General features: G+C 56.9%; 1 protein-coding gene across 2 annotated transcripts in view; it reads right to left on the bottom strand.

The window, feature by feature from the left end:
• The window catches only part of PDE2A (phosphodiesterase 2A), a 91,841-nt gene that overhangs the window by 56,653 nt on the left and 17,717 nt on the right, over positions 1-17,471 (bottom strand). Inside the window, exon 2 of one of the 2 annotated variants that reach the window (XM_058545675.1) lies at positions 8,096-8,168. In XM_058545675.1, the coding sequence (XP_058401658.1) occupies positions 8,096-8,168 (73 nt within the window). Of the gene's footprint in view, positions 1-8,095; positions 8,219-17,471 lie in introns of those variants that run through there. The other variant, XM_058545674.1, reaches the window with a different exon arrangement.

Genomic DNA, 17,471 nt, shown 5'->3' with positions numbered 1-17,471 from the left:
GACAGACAAGGGCTCTGTCCCCCTAACTCAAGTCCTGCCTCCACACCTGCTCCCCAGGTGTTCCAAGGGAAAGGTGGAGCTGCGGCAATGGGGAGCCCCCAGGACTGGAGTCAGGAAGCCGGGTTCCAGGCCCTGCTGTGCTGTGGGATCTGAGCCAGCTCCCAGCACCGTCACCTGAGGTGTGAACCCACAAGGCTGGGACTCGTGCAGCGGGACTGAGTTTCTTAGGGACCCAGCAGAGCGGGCTCCCTAGAGGGCTGAGATCCTTCTTTCCCGCCTGGATGCTCCCTCCCTGACTGTGGGTGGCGTGGGTACTGAGGCATGTGCACAACCCAAGAGGCAGGAAGCCGCTGGACAAATGGGCCGGCATTGTACCGGGCTGGGCCGTGGGCCCGCGCCACAGGGGAGCACCCATCGGTCATCAGCTCTCCAGGCTCCCCGGCCTGGGACCCCCCCCTTCCTTAAGCCCTTCTCACAGCCACCCCCAGGGCATGAGCAGGGTCCTTCCTCCTCAGCCTGCGCTCAAGGAGTGCTGACGGGTCACCAGCCGATGCCCACACTGCCCTTCTGGCTGCCCTGGCCTCTGCCCTAGTCCGAGGCCCTTTGTCCTCGGGGCCCTCCCAGGCAGGGGTTCGTGCACTTCCGTGTCTGTGTCCAGGAAGCGCTCATGTCCTGTTTTCCCCTCACGCCCGAGCTGCCCGGGAAGGCGGGGGAGCAGGCCTCTCCTTCCTTCACTGTCAACATTTCTGTCGAGACTTTAGGGGCTGTGAGGGAAGGGCACTCCTCTCTCTGCCATAGTCTGAAATGGGGGAGGAATGGAGGCAGGGGGATGGAGGGAACGACCCCTTACCCGGCAAGCTTAGGGAGTGGTGCACACACACCAATTCTGTTGTGGCAAGAGAGACAGCCCATTGACCCAGGTTGAGAGGGTCTCTCGTTCCCCACTAACGCCAGCCCAGCCCCTCCTCCCCTCCCTCAGTGGGGGTGGGGGCTGCCCGCCATGCGAGCTGTCGCCATTTCTTCTTGTTATGTTTTTAATAACTGAACATCAACATTAACAAGGCAGGTGGTTGCAGCTCTTCCCAGCAGCCCCATTTAGAATCACTGAATCATCAAGTCATCAAATCCTAGAATCCTGGATTCACAGAATGTCTGCGTCTTCAGCTCCTGGAGCCTCAGCATCTTAAAGTCACAGAATGTCGGAATCACACCGCCACGCATCTGCACAGCCTGGCCAGGAGCTGAGAACATGGAAGGCTCGAACCCCACAAACTGAGAACGCTGATTCTCAGTTATCCATCCCTAGAGCTAGAGGTCATACACCCCTGGCGACATTGACCCCAACTTCCTCCTTACAGGTGAGAAACGCAGCCCAGAAAACGGCCTTGTGCAAGACTACCAGAGTGGGAGCCAAGCAAGGCCCAACCCCGAGACTGCAAAATGGAACCTCAACATTCTGGAGTCCCAGCAATGGTGCAACTTCTACATTTTGAAATATAGTCTTCCCCCCGTATCTGAAGGATTGGTTCCAGGACCCCCGCAAATACCAAAACCCACGGATGCTCAAGTCCCTTGAATAAAATGGCGTAGTATTTGCATATAACCTACGCACATCCTCCCATATACTTTAAATCATCTCCAGATCACTTATAATACCAAATGCAATGTAAATGCTATGTAAATTGTTGTTATACTGTATTGTTTAGGGGATAAGAACAAGAAAAAAAGTCTATACAAGTTCAGTACAGACACAACCATTGTATGCCTTTTGAACCTCGGTTGGTTGACTCCACGGACGGGGAACCCAGGGATACAGAGGGCCGAAGGGCCAAGTGCGCTAGTATTTATGTTGGGGCGACGCCGCTCTTTCAGCTCTGCTCACTTCCCCTAACTCCCCCTCCAGGCCCTCCCCCACTCCTCCTGCTCCCCCACTCCACCCCCACTGGGCCCTGTAGCCAGCACCTCAGCCCTCAGCCCCTGTTACCCTCAGCTCCTGCAACTCCCTTACCCTTCCCGTTCCCTAGGTCTGTACCCTCTAGGCCCCCCAAATAAAGGCAACCATAGACAGGAGGAGTTCAAGGGGCCAAATCCCTCAGGGTTGGGGACAGGAGAAGCAAAATGCCTGCCACCTGCAGCCACCAGCCAGAGGACAGGCTTCCCAGAGGAAGTGCCCTGGACACAAGACTGGAAGGTCCTGGAGCCCCTGGGGGTCGGGCCACACCAGAGGCGGCAGCTTCAAGGGAGCCTGATCCCAAGTGGAGGGATGCAGTTGAGGCTTACAATTGATATTAGAATCATCACTGTATGTTTCGCATTTTCATACATTTACATTTTAACTCATTTTGGAATGTACTCATACATTTCTGGATTTGAATTTTATTAAATATTACATTTCACAGATTGTTTTAATTTTTGAATTCTGAACACTCTTTGCCCAGGGCAGACCCCGAGTCCCCACGCTATGAGGAGGACGCAGCAGCTGCAAGCCGGGTCCAGGTCTCCCAGTCTCCGTTTAGCCTCAAACCTCCTGAGCTAGGAGGCCTTCCTGACACCTTCTGGTCCTTAGAGGGCCCTGACACAGGCCCAGGCATCTGCCCTCAAGCCCTGTCTTCCCTCACTGCCCACCCAGACATCCGGGGTGGGGGGCATTCTCTGCCTCCCTTCACCTCTACAGCTGACTGGCTCCCTCCTCCACCCCTCGCCCCTCTGTCCCCACCCATCCATCCTTGGCATTTCGCTGCCCCAGCCTCATCACCCCTTGTCTGGACCACACTGCACCAGTCTCTGCACAGCCGACCGGCCTCCTGCCTCACCCCTTCTCTGCGCTCTCCATCCCATGGCCCAGGGGGCTCCCTAAGCCGCAGGTCTGAGCAGACCCTGCACTGCTTTCAACTCTTCCCCTAGCGCCCAGTTCCCTCTGGAAAAAAATCCAAATTCCTAGACATAGCTTGTAAGTCCTGCACAACTTGGCCCCTGCCAGGCTCACCAGACTCGTCTCTTGATGCTTCACCACCTCCCCCGAGTCCCCCCGACTCAGCCACCCTGGCATCCAGGTCCAGCTCCACGGAACTGCAGGACCATGCGCTTCCTCCCTCTGTCTGTCACTAGCTTCACATTCTCTCCCTCTCTCTGTCCGGAACTTTCTCCTGGCTCATCCCTTAGCTCTCAGTTTGGATATGTTTCCTTCTGGAAGCTCCCCAACTTGCCCCTCCCTCCCACTCTGGGCTGAAGCAGGGGCCCCTGCTCTGTCCCACCACGGCCCCCAAGTTTCTCTCCAGCACTGCCCTCACCACACAATCTACCAGCATCGATCTTTGTCTGTGCCCCCTCCCCACCCCATCACCTGCCCACCGTCAGCCCTGGTACCTAGGTCTGTCTACCTACCATGGGCAGGTGCACTGCTGCTCAGACTTGGGGTCATGTGTGGCATTAAGGCCCACACTGTGCTCATCTCCATCTACCCTCTCTGACGGGCACACAGTATGTCCTCACTAAATGGCCACCGATGGGGACCTGGCAGTATATAGTGAGTGGCATAGACAGGCAGAGCTGTGCTGCTCAGAGGAAGTGAGAGTCTCTGGGCTGGGCTGGGGACTTCCTGGAGGAAGCATCTGGGAGAATCCTCCATGAGTCAGTCCTAAGATAGCAATTGAGGACAGGCCACAGGAAGTCCCTAGCCCAGCCTTAGGGTCATCAGAGCAAACCATCAAAGGGGACCAGAGTCTGCAATGAGGGAGATCCAGTGGCCAGGGCCCAGGATAGGGCCACTGGAAGGGCTGGCAGTGCATTCAGGGAAGGCTTCCTAGAGGAGGGGTTACTTCTGGCTGGTTTGGGGCAGGGAAGAAGGTGGAGATGAATCGGGTTGGAGAAAGTGGTGAGAGACAGAGATGTAGAAGAGAAAGCTGTCTCTTCTTGTCCTTTGACCCTGAGAGGAAAGGGAGTTGGGAGGTGGATGGGCAGGAGGAGCAAAGAAGACCAAGGCGATGTGGAGATAACGTCAATGCGGACACCATTGCCAGGGCGGGCATGGATGGCTGGGGCTGGCAGGGAGCAGGTCCCCAGCTGTGGCTGGGAAACGTTTCCTGTCTCCTTGCCAGGGGGGTCATTAATAATCGTTTACCCGCCACAGGCAGCACGGAGGCCAGCCAGGGAACGGCGTGGTGCTGGGGCCGGAGCCCAGCCTGGCGGCCAGGAGAGCTGTATTCTGGGACCAGCCCTGCCACCCTGCTGTGAAACCTGGACAAGTCACCTAATCTCTCTCAGTCCCTGGTAAGGCTGGGAAAAGGAGGGCCCAAAAGGAGGCTGCCTAAAGTCCCCTCCCTCCTCTGTGCCTCAGTTTCCCTAGATGGCAGCTGGGCTGCCAATCCTACAGGGGATTATGGACATCTGACAATCAAAATAAGCATCCTCAGACACAGAAGGTGGGAGCCCCAGGAGGCCTATTTGGTCACTGCTCTGACCCCAGCTATGATCCCAGCACTTAAAACTGCGCCTGCCCGGTGCATAGCAGGTTCTCAATAAATGCTTTTAGACAAGTGAATGAGTCAATCTGTTAAATGAGACATTTGTGAAAGGAGCTTGGAATTTGGAAAGAGCTGCCTAAAAGATGATGATGACAATGACAATGATCTGGCCAAAGACAGTCAGATGGGAAAAGGTGACATAGAAGATTGAGATGGCTGGAGGCCAAGGGATGGCCATGCAAAGCCAGACAGTATTGCTTGGGAAGGATCAGCTGCCTTCAAGATCCCTTTTTCCAGTTGGGCCAGAATCTTCCTCAGCTCCAGGCCACATTTCTCTGCCTACCCAAGGTCCCGCTCAAGCCCACTCACTTTGGAGAACCTTCTGGAATGTGATGCTGAGGCATTAGCCCCCAGCCCCTTCCCCTGACTGACTCTCATAGTGTCTGTGCCTTCCAACCATAAGGAGTCCTGGCCTTTCAGGCTCTCAAATACCTGCTGGCAGGCTGCCCATCAAGGTCTCCCCAGAGCTTTCTTTAGAGAGGACAATCTGGATCCTCCTACCAAATGAGATGTCCCCCATCAGACTAGACGGTCCCCAAAGGTGTGACCAAGCCTCCTTTTTCAGATAAGAGGACAGAGTCTATTCCCCCCTTCAGATACAGGCTCAAAAAAAAGTGGAGATAGATTGAGGTCTTCCTGGTTGTCTCCCAGCCCAAGGACCCTCCCTAAGGGCCACACAGAGAAAGGAAGAGGACAGGCCAGCATGCAGAAGGGAGCGCTTGGCTGCTCGGCACCCCAGAGATGATGTGAGCCAGGATGGGCGCTGGGCCACCCATGGGACTAAGACCTCATGGTTGGCAAACTCGTCCAACTCCAAGTGCGGCCCAAGCTGTTCTCGTGCCAAGGAGGCGCCACTGGGGATGCCATCCAGGCCTCAGCGCCTGCGCCTGGACTCCTCCCCTCTGCAGAGTACTGTGAGGTGGTAGTAAACACAGTGACCCCGCGACACGTGCATCCTCTCCCCGCCCCCTCCAAATCCCGGCCCAAAACAGCAGACAGCCTAGAGGAAAAGAACAAAGGTTCCCGGACTGCGACATCGCCCGCCGCCTGCCTGTCCAGCGCCTGCTCAGCCGGAAACCCAAGACAAAGGCCTTGGTTAGAGTGAGGAGGATGAAGGGCAAAGGGTAGGCAGCCCGGCTTGGGGGGGCCACACGAGAACGTCACTGGGCATCTCTGGGGACCTAATTGGGAGGGAAGCAAGGACAGGATGGCAGCCAAGCCCTCCCTGCACACACACGTCACTCCACAAACATTTATGGGACACCTGCCGTATCCCACACACCCCAAACATTATGTACCTCATTCCTCACCCCATATGCTTTCTGCTCACACTCCCTTACCCCTGGCAGCACATTCCACAGCCCTCAATACTATCTCACCCCACACACACCCCCAGCTCACTGGACACCCCTCACACACTCCTCACCACACACATAAACAGCTCCCAGGGAGAAAAGATCACATAATCCACGTCACACCAAAAAGTCACACAGCCCACACACCCACACTTCACACCACACTCACACTCAATCTCCCACCATGCACCTCATACACCCCACACTCACTTCCCCAACCACAGACAAACACATCCAATTAAATTCAACACACACACCACGCAGACATGGAGATACACCCTGCATAGATAATGTACACACCTAATGTCACACCAAAATGTCACACATTTGTGGGCACACACAGCCTCTCAGCATGGACAATCCTGCCTGCATACTGCTTCCTCCCCGCACACACGTGGGCACACACACACACACATACACACACATACACACTCAGTCAACCGGCTCTTTGCCTTGGACCCCTCAGCCCTGGCTGCACTCTTTCCTACCCAGAGTTGCACAAACAGCCACCACACAGACACATGACACTCAAACACCAACACACAGGTCCTAACATATTTCCCAAGCAAGCCTAGAATGTACCACAGTGACTCTAAGTCAGTCAGCTAGGCTGGAAACACACTGGGGCACACACATACCCCTACCACCCCCCTGCCAAGACATCCAATGAAACACTTCATCAGGCCCCTACGGTGGCTCTTCCTGGCTACACACAACAGCAAACATACACAACCACACACACAATCCCCCAAGCAAGCTGCCCCTACAACAACTCCACCCCACAATGACAGATACACAACCACATACCATAAGTTCCCTACACACACAACAGTCATACATACAGCTACTACTCCACACCCACCACATGGCCTCCCCAGCCACACACGGCATGCAACGCCATACACTTGCAATCCTCACACTCACCATGAGCCCTCACGAGTCCCCCCAAATAATTCCACTTGTGATGACACACACAATACCACATGACACAACACACATGATCACACACAAGGCACACCCAACATCCTACACAAACACATACACCCAGACTCCCCCAGCTCTGCACACCTCCCACCACAGGTGACCGACACCAGATTGCAGTCTACTCCTCCCCTCCCCCATCCCAGGCCCCCAGCTGCCCCTAGTCAAGACCAGGACAGCAGGGATGAGGCAGTTTATAAGTTATGAACCCCACTGCCCCACCACACAATCCCCACCCACCTTAGATCCCTGGGCACCGCCCAAGGGCTGCACACTCCATGTTAGTCCCTTCTACCAGCGCCGACACCATGCCATGCCTGACAACATGGGGGGGCTGGAGGTCCTGGGGACACTGGCCAGGTACTCTGAGTCAGCCTCCTCACCACCCAAAAGCAGAGGCAGATACAAGCGGAAGGGATGACCATAGGCAGAGACCCCAGAACAAAGATAGACACCTAGAGAATTTGGGGGGGAGTGACGGACAGACCGAGAGAAGTGGTCACATGGGCAAAAGAGACCAAACAAGAGAGAAACAGGGGGGCAGAGAGAGAGGATGCCCAGAAAGACTCCAAGAAGCCAGAAGAGAACCAGAGAATAAAGCAGGACCACCAGACCCAGAGGGAAATGAGAGGAGAAGGTGAGACCAGCTGGAAAAGACTAGGGGACCTCCTGTACAGGAGGGAGTGAGGGAGGGAGGGAAAGCAGGATAAGGGTAGGAATCTGGGGTGGGGGTGCAGATGAGGCTGTGGAGTAGAGGTTCAGGGGCTTGGGGTGAGGCTCCAGCTCTGAGGTGGGGTCCTGGCTGAGACTTGGGGGTTCAGGTGTTCTGGGTGTACCTGGAGTCCAATATATATAGTGGGTGTTCTGGGGTCTGGGCAGGGGTCCTCCGCTGATCTGGGAGGCAGCGGGTTCTGGGTTTGAACAGAGCTCTCCTGTGGACTGGGGTCCCACTGTGGATTGGGAGTTCAGTGCTTGGGGTGGAGTTCCGGATCCGAAAGCGGTTCAGAGTCTGGGGTGAGGTTTGGACTGTGAACTGGGGATTCAAGGACTCCGGGTATGGGCTGCAGTCCCAGCACAGGAGTGGGATTCAGAACTAGGGGAGGGGTCCGCACCCTGAGGACGGTTCAGGGGCAGGGCGGACCATGGAGCCGGCGACTGCACGCTCCGCGGAGGACCCGGCCGGGCGCTCGCCCGACAGCAGGTTCTCCTCGTGCCCAGCGCGGGGGGCCCCCCTACCTGCAGGCTGTCGGCGCATGGCTGCGGCGGCGGCGGCGGCTCGTCCGGCTTGAGGAAGACCTGCTGGCCGCGCCTGAGGAATTGGACAACAGCGATGAGGATGTGGTGCAGCACCAGGACCATGCTCGCAGCCGCCCGCCCGCCCGCCGGCCCGGCCGCTGCGCTCGGTCAGCGCGTCCGCGACAGCTTCGCCGGGTCCGCGCGAGTGTCCGCCCCGGCCCCGCCCCGGCCCGCCCACTTCCCGCCCCTCGACCGCCCCAGCCCCGCCTACCTGCCCGCAACCCTGGACAGCACCTCTCAGACGGTGCGATCTTAGGACCCCCACTAGAGCCCCCCATCAGCTCTCACCTGCCTCATCTCTCCACTCTCAAGATTCTTCCAGCTTGTCCGCTATTAGGATCCCCAGCCCGCAGCCGGCTCTCAGCCCTCGCTCCCTTCTCTTGCCCCTTCGCCACTCCTTTCACTACCTCGAAGGGGCCTCGCAGAGCCCCTACCCTGTCTGATCACGGCCTCTCCCCACCACTTAGAAAGTCCTGGAGCCAGCCAGGCCAGAGCCCCAAGGCAGAGACCAGCGCAGTGAAGGGGGAGTACAGGGGGGGAATAGGGAGGAAGCGGCCGCTGATACGATACAAAGAGGCCTGGGCTTGCTCCTCTTCCAGGAAAAAGGGGGAAGTCAGGGAGAATTTTAGAGGTCGCTCCGGGACGGATAGGCCCTGGGAGCAGTAGCAAATCTGTGCGGGAGACACGTGCGCACAGACACACGAGCGCGCACACAGACAGGCGCACCACTCCCGAGCGGGGGGTAGGGGCACTGGGCCCCCAGCGCTGGGCAAGCACGTCTGCGTTGGCGTCCCCGGAAGCCGGAGAGGGTGCAAGCCCCAGGGCCACACAGTCCACAGTCCCGCGGTGGGACCCGCGCGCCCGGAGCGCAGTTCTCCGCAGAGCGGCCTCGGTGCTCAGGCGCCTGCGGCAGCCGTGACGCTCCTGCGCCCCCTGCTGTCCCATCGCGGAGGCGCAGCCCGGCCCTATTTGCCGTCTGCCTGGCTGGGGGTCGGAGGGGGGAGGGGTCACCTGGGCCCGCTCCCTGTCTGGACCCACCCGGTTCCTAGGTCCGCTTGGCATGAGATCGGCTGGGGCGGTGGGACATGTCTGGACTGGAGGGTGCGCTTGGGTCTCGCCTGGCCTTTGCCAGCGACTTGCTGCACGACATTGGTCAGATCCCCTCCCAGGATTCTGGGCCTCAGTTTTCCCATCTCCTTCACAGGACTGCCAGGAGAATCAAACCCGGTAATGGTGGGAAGGCAGCCAGAGTTCCCGGACAGCCCTCGCTGTGGTCTGACCTGAATCCTTCCCACTGCACTGCAGACCCCTCTCTCTGCAACTAGCCCCCACCACCACCTCTCGGAGGGTGACTCAGTGAGCCCCCAGCCTCCCCACCTCACTGGGCTGATTCATCTGGGCCCTTTCTCTCTGGGGAGTGATTTCCTCAATGTTGAGTCACTGAGCCCAGTCCTGGACACAGTCCAGGCACCTGGCACACAGGCTGGGCAGAGCCCTGGCTGTGCCACAGCTCAGGGGGAGGCCCTCCATGCCAGGATTTCTCCTACCTCTCTGAGGCCCAGCTCTGGACATGCTTCTTCCCCTGCTCAGACACCTTCAGTGCCTCCCTACCGCCAGCACAATAAAGCCCAAACCCCCAGCCTGACACGCCAGACCCTCTATAACAGCTCTGACTTGTTTTTCCAGCTTTGACCCTCTCGCTGCCACTGCAGCCACCGTTCCTTAAATTTATACTTCCTGCTCTACTCAGAAGGGTGACTGACTCATTCTCACCTCCAGGCCTTTGCCCATGCCACCCCACCCCCACTGCCCTCCAGGTCCAGTCAGTCTGCTTATTGTAAGGTAGCATTATCCAATGCTACCTTAGTCCTCTGGGTCTCCCTTCTTGCGTCTTTCCTGGGAGTCATGTCTGGGGCATGTGGAGGGATGGGGAGCCTGTCTGTCACTAAGTGATCCAGGCCAAGTCAATGTATTTTACTGCATCTTCAAACCGGGGGCAATTTGTCCAACTTATTAACACTGTAGAAAACGTTGCAAGATGTGTAAAGGTTCTGACCCAGAAAAGGGCCTCCCTTCCCTTTTTTGGCCTCAGTCTCCTGCTATGTAAAGGGGGTGACCAATTTAAGAGCTATTGTAAGGACTGAATCTAAGCCCAGGGCACGAATCTCTTCACCAGCTCAGTCCTGGAGTCTGGATAGCCTGGGTGGGACACAGGTACTCAGGAGGTGTCTGTTACAGCCACCAGGCAGAGCTATTTGTTCTTCAGGGGAGGCCATCTCAGACCCCACAGTCAAGAGCCAACCCTGGCGTGGCACAGCCACCTTCTCCTGGGCTCCCAGCTCTAGGCAAGACCTCCACAGCGCTCACCTCTTCAGAAATAGTTCTTAAATCTTACTTGGTCTCTCATATGCAGCTCAACGGCTGGAGCCCCAGGTACACGCTCTATGACCCTCAACTCAGAGAGATTCCTTCTGTGTCATTCCCTCAGATTCAAGCAATCCTAACTCTGCCATAGACTTGCTGTGTGATTCTAGGCAGACCAAGGCACCTCTCTGGACCTCATGTTTCCCATCTGTGAAATGTTAACACACTAGGTTCAATAAACAAACCTTTCTTTTGATGCTTGGCAGGATACAGAGCCCTTTCACAAACATTCTCTCATGTTATCCTTGAAATTCTCCAACCAGCCCCCTCCCAAACAAGGCTCTTCAAGGTGGCAAGGTGACACTCCTTGCCTGAGCTCTCACGGCCAGGGAGCAACCCTTCCTCCAAGGCTAGGACTCCTCCACTCCCCACCACATCCCTGCCCCCCACTCTACATTCTGTGATTCTGTGATTCTGTGCTGGGTTCTCACCTGGGCTCAGGTCTGGGACTGCCCCATCCCAGATGCTCTTAAATGTTCCCAGGTGATGCTAATCTGCTGCCAGGTTTGAGGATCCTGGGTTAGCTGCATCTTGTCCCTGGCTGACCTCAGTCCCATGGACTTGAGGGTCAGGGGTGGCCCCGCAAGGCCGGGTGTGTGTGCATCTGGGGCTGGGGGCTCTGTGTCTGGGGGGCTTTAACACGTATTGAGCAGTTACCATGTGCCTCACATTTCATCTTCTCAACAACAGTGTGAGGTAGGATTTATTATTAGCCACTTCCTACAGATAAGGAAAACTGAGGCACAGAGAGACTAAGTAACTTGCCCACGGTCACACAGCTAGTAAGTAGTGGAGCCAAAATTCAAACCCAGGCCATCTGGCTCCACTCTGTGGCTTAAACTCATGCTCCACCTCCTGAGGAAAGGCATGTGAGAAAAAACAGATTTCCCCACCTCTCCTTTTGTCCCCAACAATGCAGTGACTGAGGGGCCTACACTCCCAGTCCCTGAACCCTCTGCCCATCGCTGTCCTCCCAGCTCCGGCTCAGCAGTGGCTGGCCCAGCCCCTCAGCCACCTCTTTTCATCTTCCCACCTTACGGGCCACTCTAAGCTGCCTGGTGGCCCAGCTACCTCAGACTGGGTGTTTTAGGAAAAGGTGACTCAGCCGTGAGCCTGGCAACCTGGGTATCAGGCCCACTCAACCGCAGGGCCTGTCCAGGAACCGGCCCTCCCTCGTTCCTAATAATAATGACACCTCCCATTGGTGGACCATTGTGCTTACAAAGCACTTCCTCACCCAGGAGGAGAGCAGACCTTCCTCCTCGCCATCTCTCCATCTCTCACACTTGGCACCAGCAGATACTCAACAGACCCCAAATCTGCTCCCACCACTGCCCACCATGACTGTGTGTCCTTCTCCCATGAGCCTGTCTGCTGACTGACATGCACCTATCCTGTTGCTACTAACCATGGTCAAACCCCCAAGGCCCAGGTTCAAACCTGAGTCCTGCCCTGACATGCTGAGTGACCTCAGGCCTGCTCTGGCTCAGACTTCTCAGCAGCTGTGAAGGTTGGCCTGGTTCTCTTTGAGGGCAGCTCAGGTGGAGAGAGGCGGGATCCAGGCAGGCCTAGCTTGGCAGAAGGCAGCTCCCCTGGGCAGGCAGGCCTGCCTGGGCATGCCCTGCCCAAGGACTGTGAGCAAGGGCCAGATCCCAATATGGGAGGCTCCTCAGGAGAGAATGTGCGTGACTCAGTCTCTCGGTGACCTGGGGTGGAGCCCACGGACGAAAATAGGGCCCGACCATCCAAGGGGCCCTGCAGAGGGACAACCTAAGAAGTACCCTGGAGAGAGCGGACATCTCTGTGGATTTTGCCTCCATTCCAAGCCTGTCCTCAATGCTTTGCCCTGGGGCGGGCATGAGTGTGCACCTGGGGAGGGGCGAGCCACCCTTAGGCAGCTGTGTGTATGTGTGAGGCCCTGCATCCTGGGCTGTGGGCATGGTGTGGGTGAAGGCAGAAGAGGGTATGAGTACAAATTTGTAGGGTTATATCTTTGTGAGGGAGTGTGACACTTGCATGGTATAGCTGAACTTGTGTGTGTGTCCACAGATGTGTATGTATCTACAGGAGTGTGCATATGTGTGTGTGTGCAGACAGGTATGTGTCTGTGTGCAGGTGTATGTATGCACACATCAGTACAGTTGTATGTGTGCACAATGTCCAAGTACCGTGCACGAATGCATTCATGTCGAATGTGTGTGCAAATGTGTGTGTGTGTGTGTGTGTATGATCAAATTCACACTTGACAAGGGTGCTGCCTGTGCACTAGCCCAGGTCAGCTCTGTGTGTCCACTGGGTGTGGCCCCAAATGTGGGGGTGGCCCTCACAGAGAAAGGATCTAGCTGCAGGCAGATGCTGGGGACAATATGGATTTTGGCTCTGAGTGGGCAGGGCCTGCTCCCAGAGTCCTGGCAGCAGCTCTGAGTGGGAAAGAGCACAGGCTGGGTAAACTCAGACCCAGGGGATGAGGGGAAGTGCGGTGGGTCAGCCACAGGTCTCATCCATTTCCATATCATTTTCATATTATTTTCGTATGCATTTGTCTTGTCTGCAGCAGATGGCCGGCTCTAAGACTCTAGAGGGGGAAGGGAACCTGTAGGATTCTAGTCCAGGACTAGTCCAGGACCTGCCGGCTCACATCGGGGCTGAGGTTCAGAGGACTCGGGCCTTGGTGCACCTTAGGCCTTGGTATCTACTCCTTATCATCCGCAAACCCCAAGATTCTTCTGCCACACAAGGCTGCCCCAGACCACACACAATCAAACACACACTTACCGTCTTTCCACAGATACACATACACACTCCCATCACTCCTACACACACATATACAGCCCTATACACACGCTCACATGGCTCTTACACACAGAGGCACAGGTGGGCACGCCTGCCCCAGTGCCTCCTTCTCCCCGATGCCTGTACTAGCTGGAATAATCTTTTCTTCACCCAAGTCCAGCCCTGCCTCACCCACACCCACCTGGCTCCCCACTGCCCACAGGATAAAGTTGGAGCCCTGGTTCTGGCCGTCAAGGCCCTTAACTGCCCTGGAAAAGCTTCCTTTCCTGTCAAGCTCACACTCTGCCTTCTGGCCACATTCCTCACCGCTCTCCAACCCTCCAGCCAGCACTTCCCATCACTCCTCTGCACTTTAGCCAGGCGCTCGGCCTCCCCACTATGCTGTCAGTTCCAGGGGACAGGACTCTTTCTGTTTTTCTCATTGCTGTGACCCCAGGATCTAGAGCGAGGCTTGACTCAGAGGAATTGCTCAAAAAGACATCTATGGACTATACAAATCAGTGGTAGAACTTCCTCCCAGCCGGTCTGTCCCCTTATGTAGGACTTGCCCAACTGTATTGCTTCCCTGTACGCCTCCCCCATCAGAACCGGTGCTCCTCCCGGAAGAGACTGGATCTGATTCAGCTCCGTGTGTCCACAGCCAGCAGAGCCCAGGGCATGGTGACCCCCTCAGTGAGGCCCAGGGATGCCTGGAAGGTGGGGCCACCTGGCAAAGCCCACCCATCCCAAGGAAGAGGCCTACTGACCACCTTCTGAGCCCCTCTCTGAAGTCAGCCTGACTGGCAATCCAGTCTCTACTTGCACACTCCCAGGGCCATGGAGCTCATTTTCTTCACAGCCAACCCCTTCCCAGGTGGGATGGCTCTGCCTGATGCTGACTCCTCCCACAACACCATCCTATCAAACCCTGATCATCCTGGACCAAGATTCCCATGGAAACTAGGAAGGAAGATGAGCAAAAGGAGAGGCAGATCCCAGCTTTCTCAGCATCTCTACCAACCTTTCCAGCTTTGGGCAGAGGTGGGAAAACAAGCTCTTGGCTCTCAGCCTACCCCAGGGACAGGCAAGTGGGTTCAAGGTGCTCAGGCTCCCCCAACCTCAACCACCATCCTCAGGAGTGTGGGGCAGAGCAGAGAGAGTGCAGTGCTGAGATGCAGTGCTCAGCACCATCCCCTCACTGAGCCCCATCCCCTCACTGAACCCCATCCCCTCACTGAGCCCCATCCCCTCACTGAGCCCCATCCCCTCATTGAGCCCCATCCCCTCACTGAACTCCATCCCCTCACTGAGCCCCATCCCCTCACTGAGCCCCATCCCCATCCCCTCACTGAACCCCAGCCCCTCACTGAGCCCCATCCCCATCCCCATCCCCTCACTGAGCCACTCCTTCTCTCATCCCCTATGGCCCTACCCACCCTGTCTCCTCCTCCCACCAGCACCTCCTGCCCTCCAGTCTGCAGGACCTTGAGGGGCTGCTCTGACTCCAGCCCTAGGAGTGCCACGTGGAGGTGCTTCCTCCTGAGCCCTGGCTGGCAGCCCGGGTGGATGAAGGAAGGCAGGCCAGTCCTCAGCCAAGGGTGGCTGCCCAGAGTCCCACCTAGCCCAGCCTGGACAGCTGCAGCCCATGAGCCGCCCAGCTTTCCTCCACTGGCTATTCCCGGCCTGGCCCTGCGCCAGAGTGCATCAGGCTGCAGTCAGTCACTGACCCCAGCCCCCATGCACGCACACACATGCGCACACACATGCACACACACACATACATGCATACACATGCATGCGCGCACACACACACACCAGGGCTGCTCAGAGCTGAGGCCACAAGGGCTACCAAGGCACAAGAAAGTCTAAGCAACAGGGACCCAAGGCCCCACGCTCTGAAAACTATCTGCCAACTCAGAAACTGTCATTCAGGGAGGCCCCAGTCTATGGCTTTGAGGTCCCAAGAACTCGCAGAGCTTTGTGCTCTAAGAAAACCAGAGCCTCTGTTATAACATCCCATTATTTGAAGAGTCTGTGCTTTTTACGTTCTATGAACACGAGAGCCTGAGTCCTGAGAATGGAGGAGCCCAAGGTTCTAACATTCTATACTCTAACTGCCTGAGATGCCAGGACTGCAGGACCCCAACACCAGGGTTTCCACACCCCTGAGAGCCTGACGGCCTATGGGCTTGAATCCCTGGGAATACCAGGTAAGGGAGAGGGCTGCGGGGACCCCCTGTATGTGGGAGCTGTATTGGGGCCTCCAACATTTTGCTTACACCATTGTCCACGCCTAGGGCTCCCTCGCCCTCCTCTCTGCTAATAAAACCTCAGACAACTTTAAAGTGGAAGGGAGGGGAATACCAGCAGTGACTACCATCTAAGTGCCAGGCCCACCCGTTGATTCTCTCATTTAATCCTCGTGATATTATTAGCCTGACTTTATAGTTGATAAAACCGAGGTCCCAGGACATGAGGTCACTTGCCTAAAGTCACACAGCTAGAAATAGTAGAACAGCAATCCAAACCTGGCCCCTTGCAAATCTGTCCCTCCCAGTAGCAGGCTTAACTCCTGAGAACAGCCCGAGGCGCTCCCTCCCTGCTCTCCCCTCAGCTTCAGGGCCACACTGGAGCAGCTCCTCCCAAGCCAGCAGGCCCCCAAAATCCAGAAGGCAGAGACCGTGTTCCCCTCTTCTCTCGCCTCCCCAAGCTGGAGGCAGCCTAGAGCCAGCCACGTTTCCTGCTCTGATTGATCGAAAGGCATTCTGTCCGCAAAGACTCGGTGGTGGGACTGGGAGACGTGGTGTTTTGTTACCAAGCACCCGTCGCTATGGAAGCCAGATGCTGCCAGCCCATGGCCTAGCAACAAGGCCCGGGCGTGGTGCGGGGTACAGGGCATCGTAGGGGCTTCCAAGGCAGCCAGCAAGAGACGGGGAGGGTAGACTACTCGGTACTCCAGGCTAGAGGGCTGGACCTGCTGCCCTGGCCAGGCTTGCAAGGGGAAGAAGGAGACAGATGGGACAGGACCAGGCAGGCCTTGAGAGACAGAGACCCAGAGATAAGGGCAGAAAGAGACTTGCAGACAAAGGGAGTCCAGAGACAGCAAAAGGCAGAGACACCATCAGAGAGAGGGAGGTGCGAGAAGGTGGAAGATGACAGAGCTGGGCAGAGTCACAGAGTCCACTCAGACAGACAATCGGCCAGAAGGGACTGACTCCCAGACAGACCCGACTCCCGGGAGGGAGAGGGTGTACTGGAGAGCAGGAGGAACCGCAGGGGAATGACAGAGATGGATGGATGCGTGACAGGAGGAGATAAGCCTGAGGCAGGAGGCAATATAGAGGAAGATAATAAAGGAAGAGAGGACTAGGAACGGAGGGGCAGGCACAGCAACGCAGACTGCTGGGCCGAGCAGACAGCAGCAGGGGCAAGACGGGGCAGTACGAGGACAAGGGCACCGAGGTCACAGGAGTCCTGAGCTGGCCCAATCCTGAGCCCCTCCTCCTGGGTCTGCCCATCCGTGGTGTGGTGTCACCAGCCTTGTACCAACACCCCACCACCTGGCCTCTCACCCAGAACACAGAATCATCTAGGTACAGACCCTTAGAAAAGAGACCAGTCAGAGGTCCCATGCCTCTGTTACCCCCAGGGACAGGTCCCGCCCAAGATGCTACAGTGAGGCCGTATGTGAAACAGCGGGAAGTCAGGCCTTGGGAATCCCAGTCTAGAGCTCTCTCCCCACCCTCACCTGAGTCAGAGGCACAGCAGTACAGAGAGACACGCTTGTCCCCCTGCCAGAGTGAACAAGAAGATGACAGAGCCTAAGATGGGTCCCCTTTTCTTCCTTCTTCCTCAAAAGCAGGCCCTCCGTTGGGGCACTGGGGACCCAAGGATGGAGCAGGCAGCATCCGGTGAAGAGATGGCCCACAGCTGCCCCTCTTGGGGCTGTGACTAGGGAAGGCAGGCCCTGAGGAACCCAGAGCAGCCTGGCCCCTTGGGGGCAGGGAAGTGGCAGACACTTGACAGGTGATATCTCATTTAATCTCCACCCTAACCTGTTATAGATGAGAAGACTGAGGCCCCCAAAAGGAAAGTGACTTTGTCCTAACCACCCCCAGTC

The sequence above is a fragment of the Diceros bicornis genome, chromosome 7 (assembly GCF_020826845.1).
Source record: "Diceros bicornis minor isolate mBicDic1 chromosome 7, mDicBic1.mat.cur, whole genome shotgun sequence".
Taxonomy (NCBI): domain Eukaryota; kingdom Metazoa; phylum Chordata; class Mammalia; order Perissodactyla; family Rhinocerotidae; genus Diceros; species Diceros bicornis.
The sequence above is the reverse complement of the archived record's forward strand: the minus strand, read 5'-3'. Positions and strand labels throughout refer to the sequence as shown.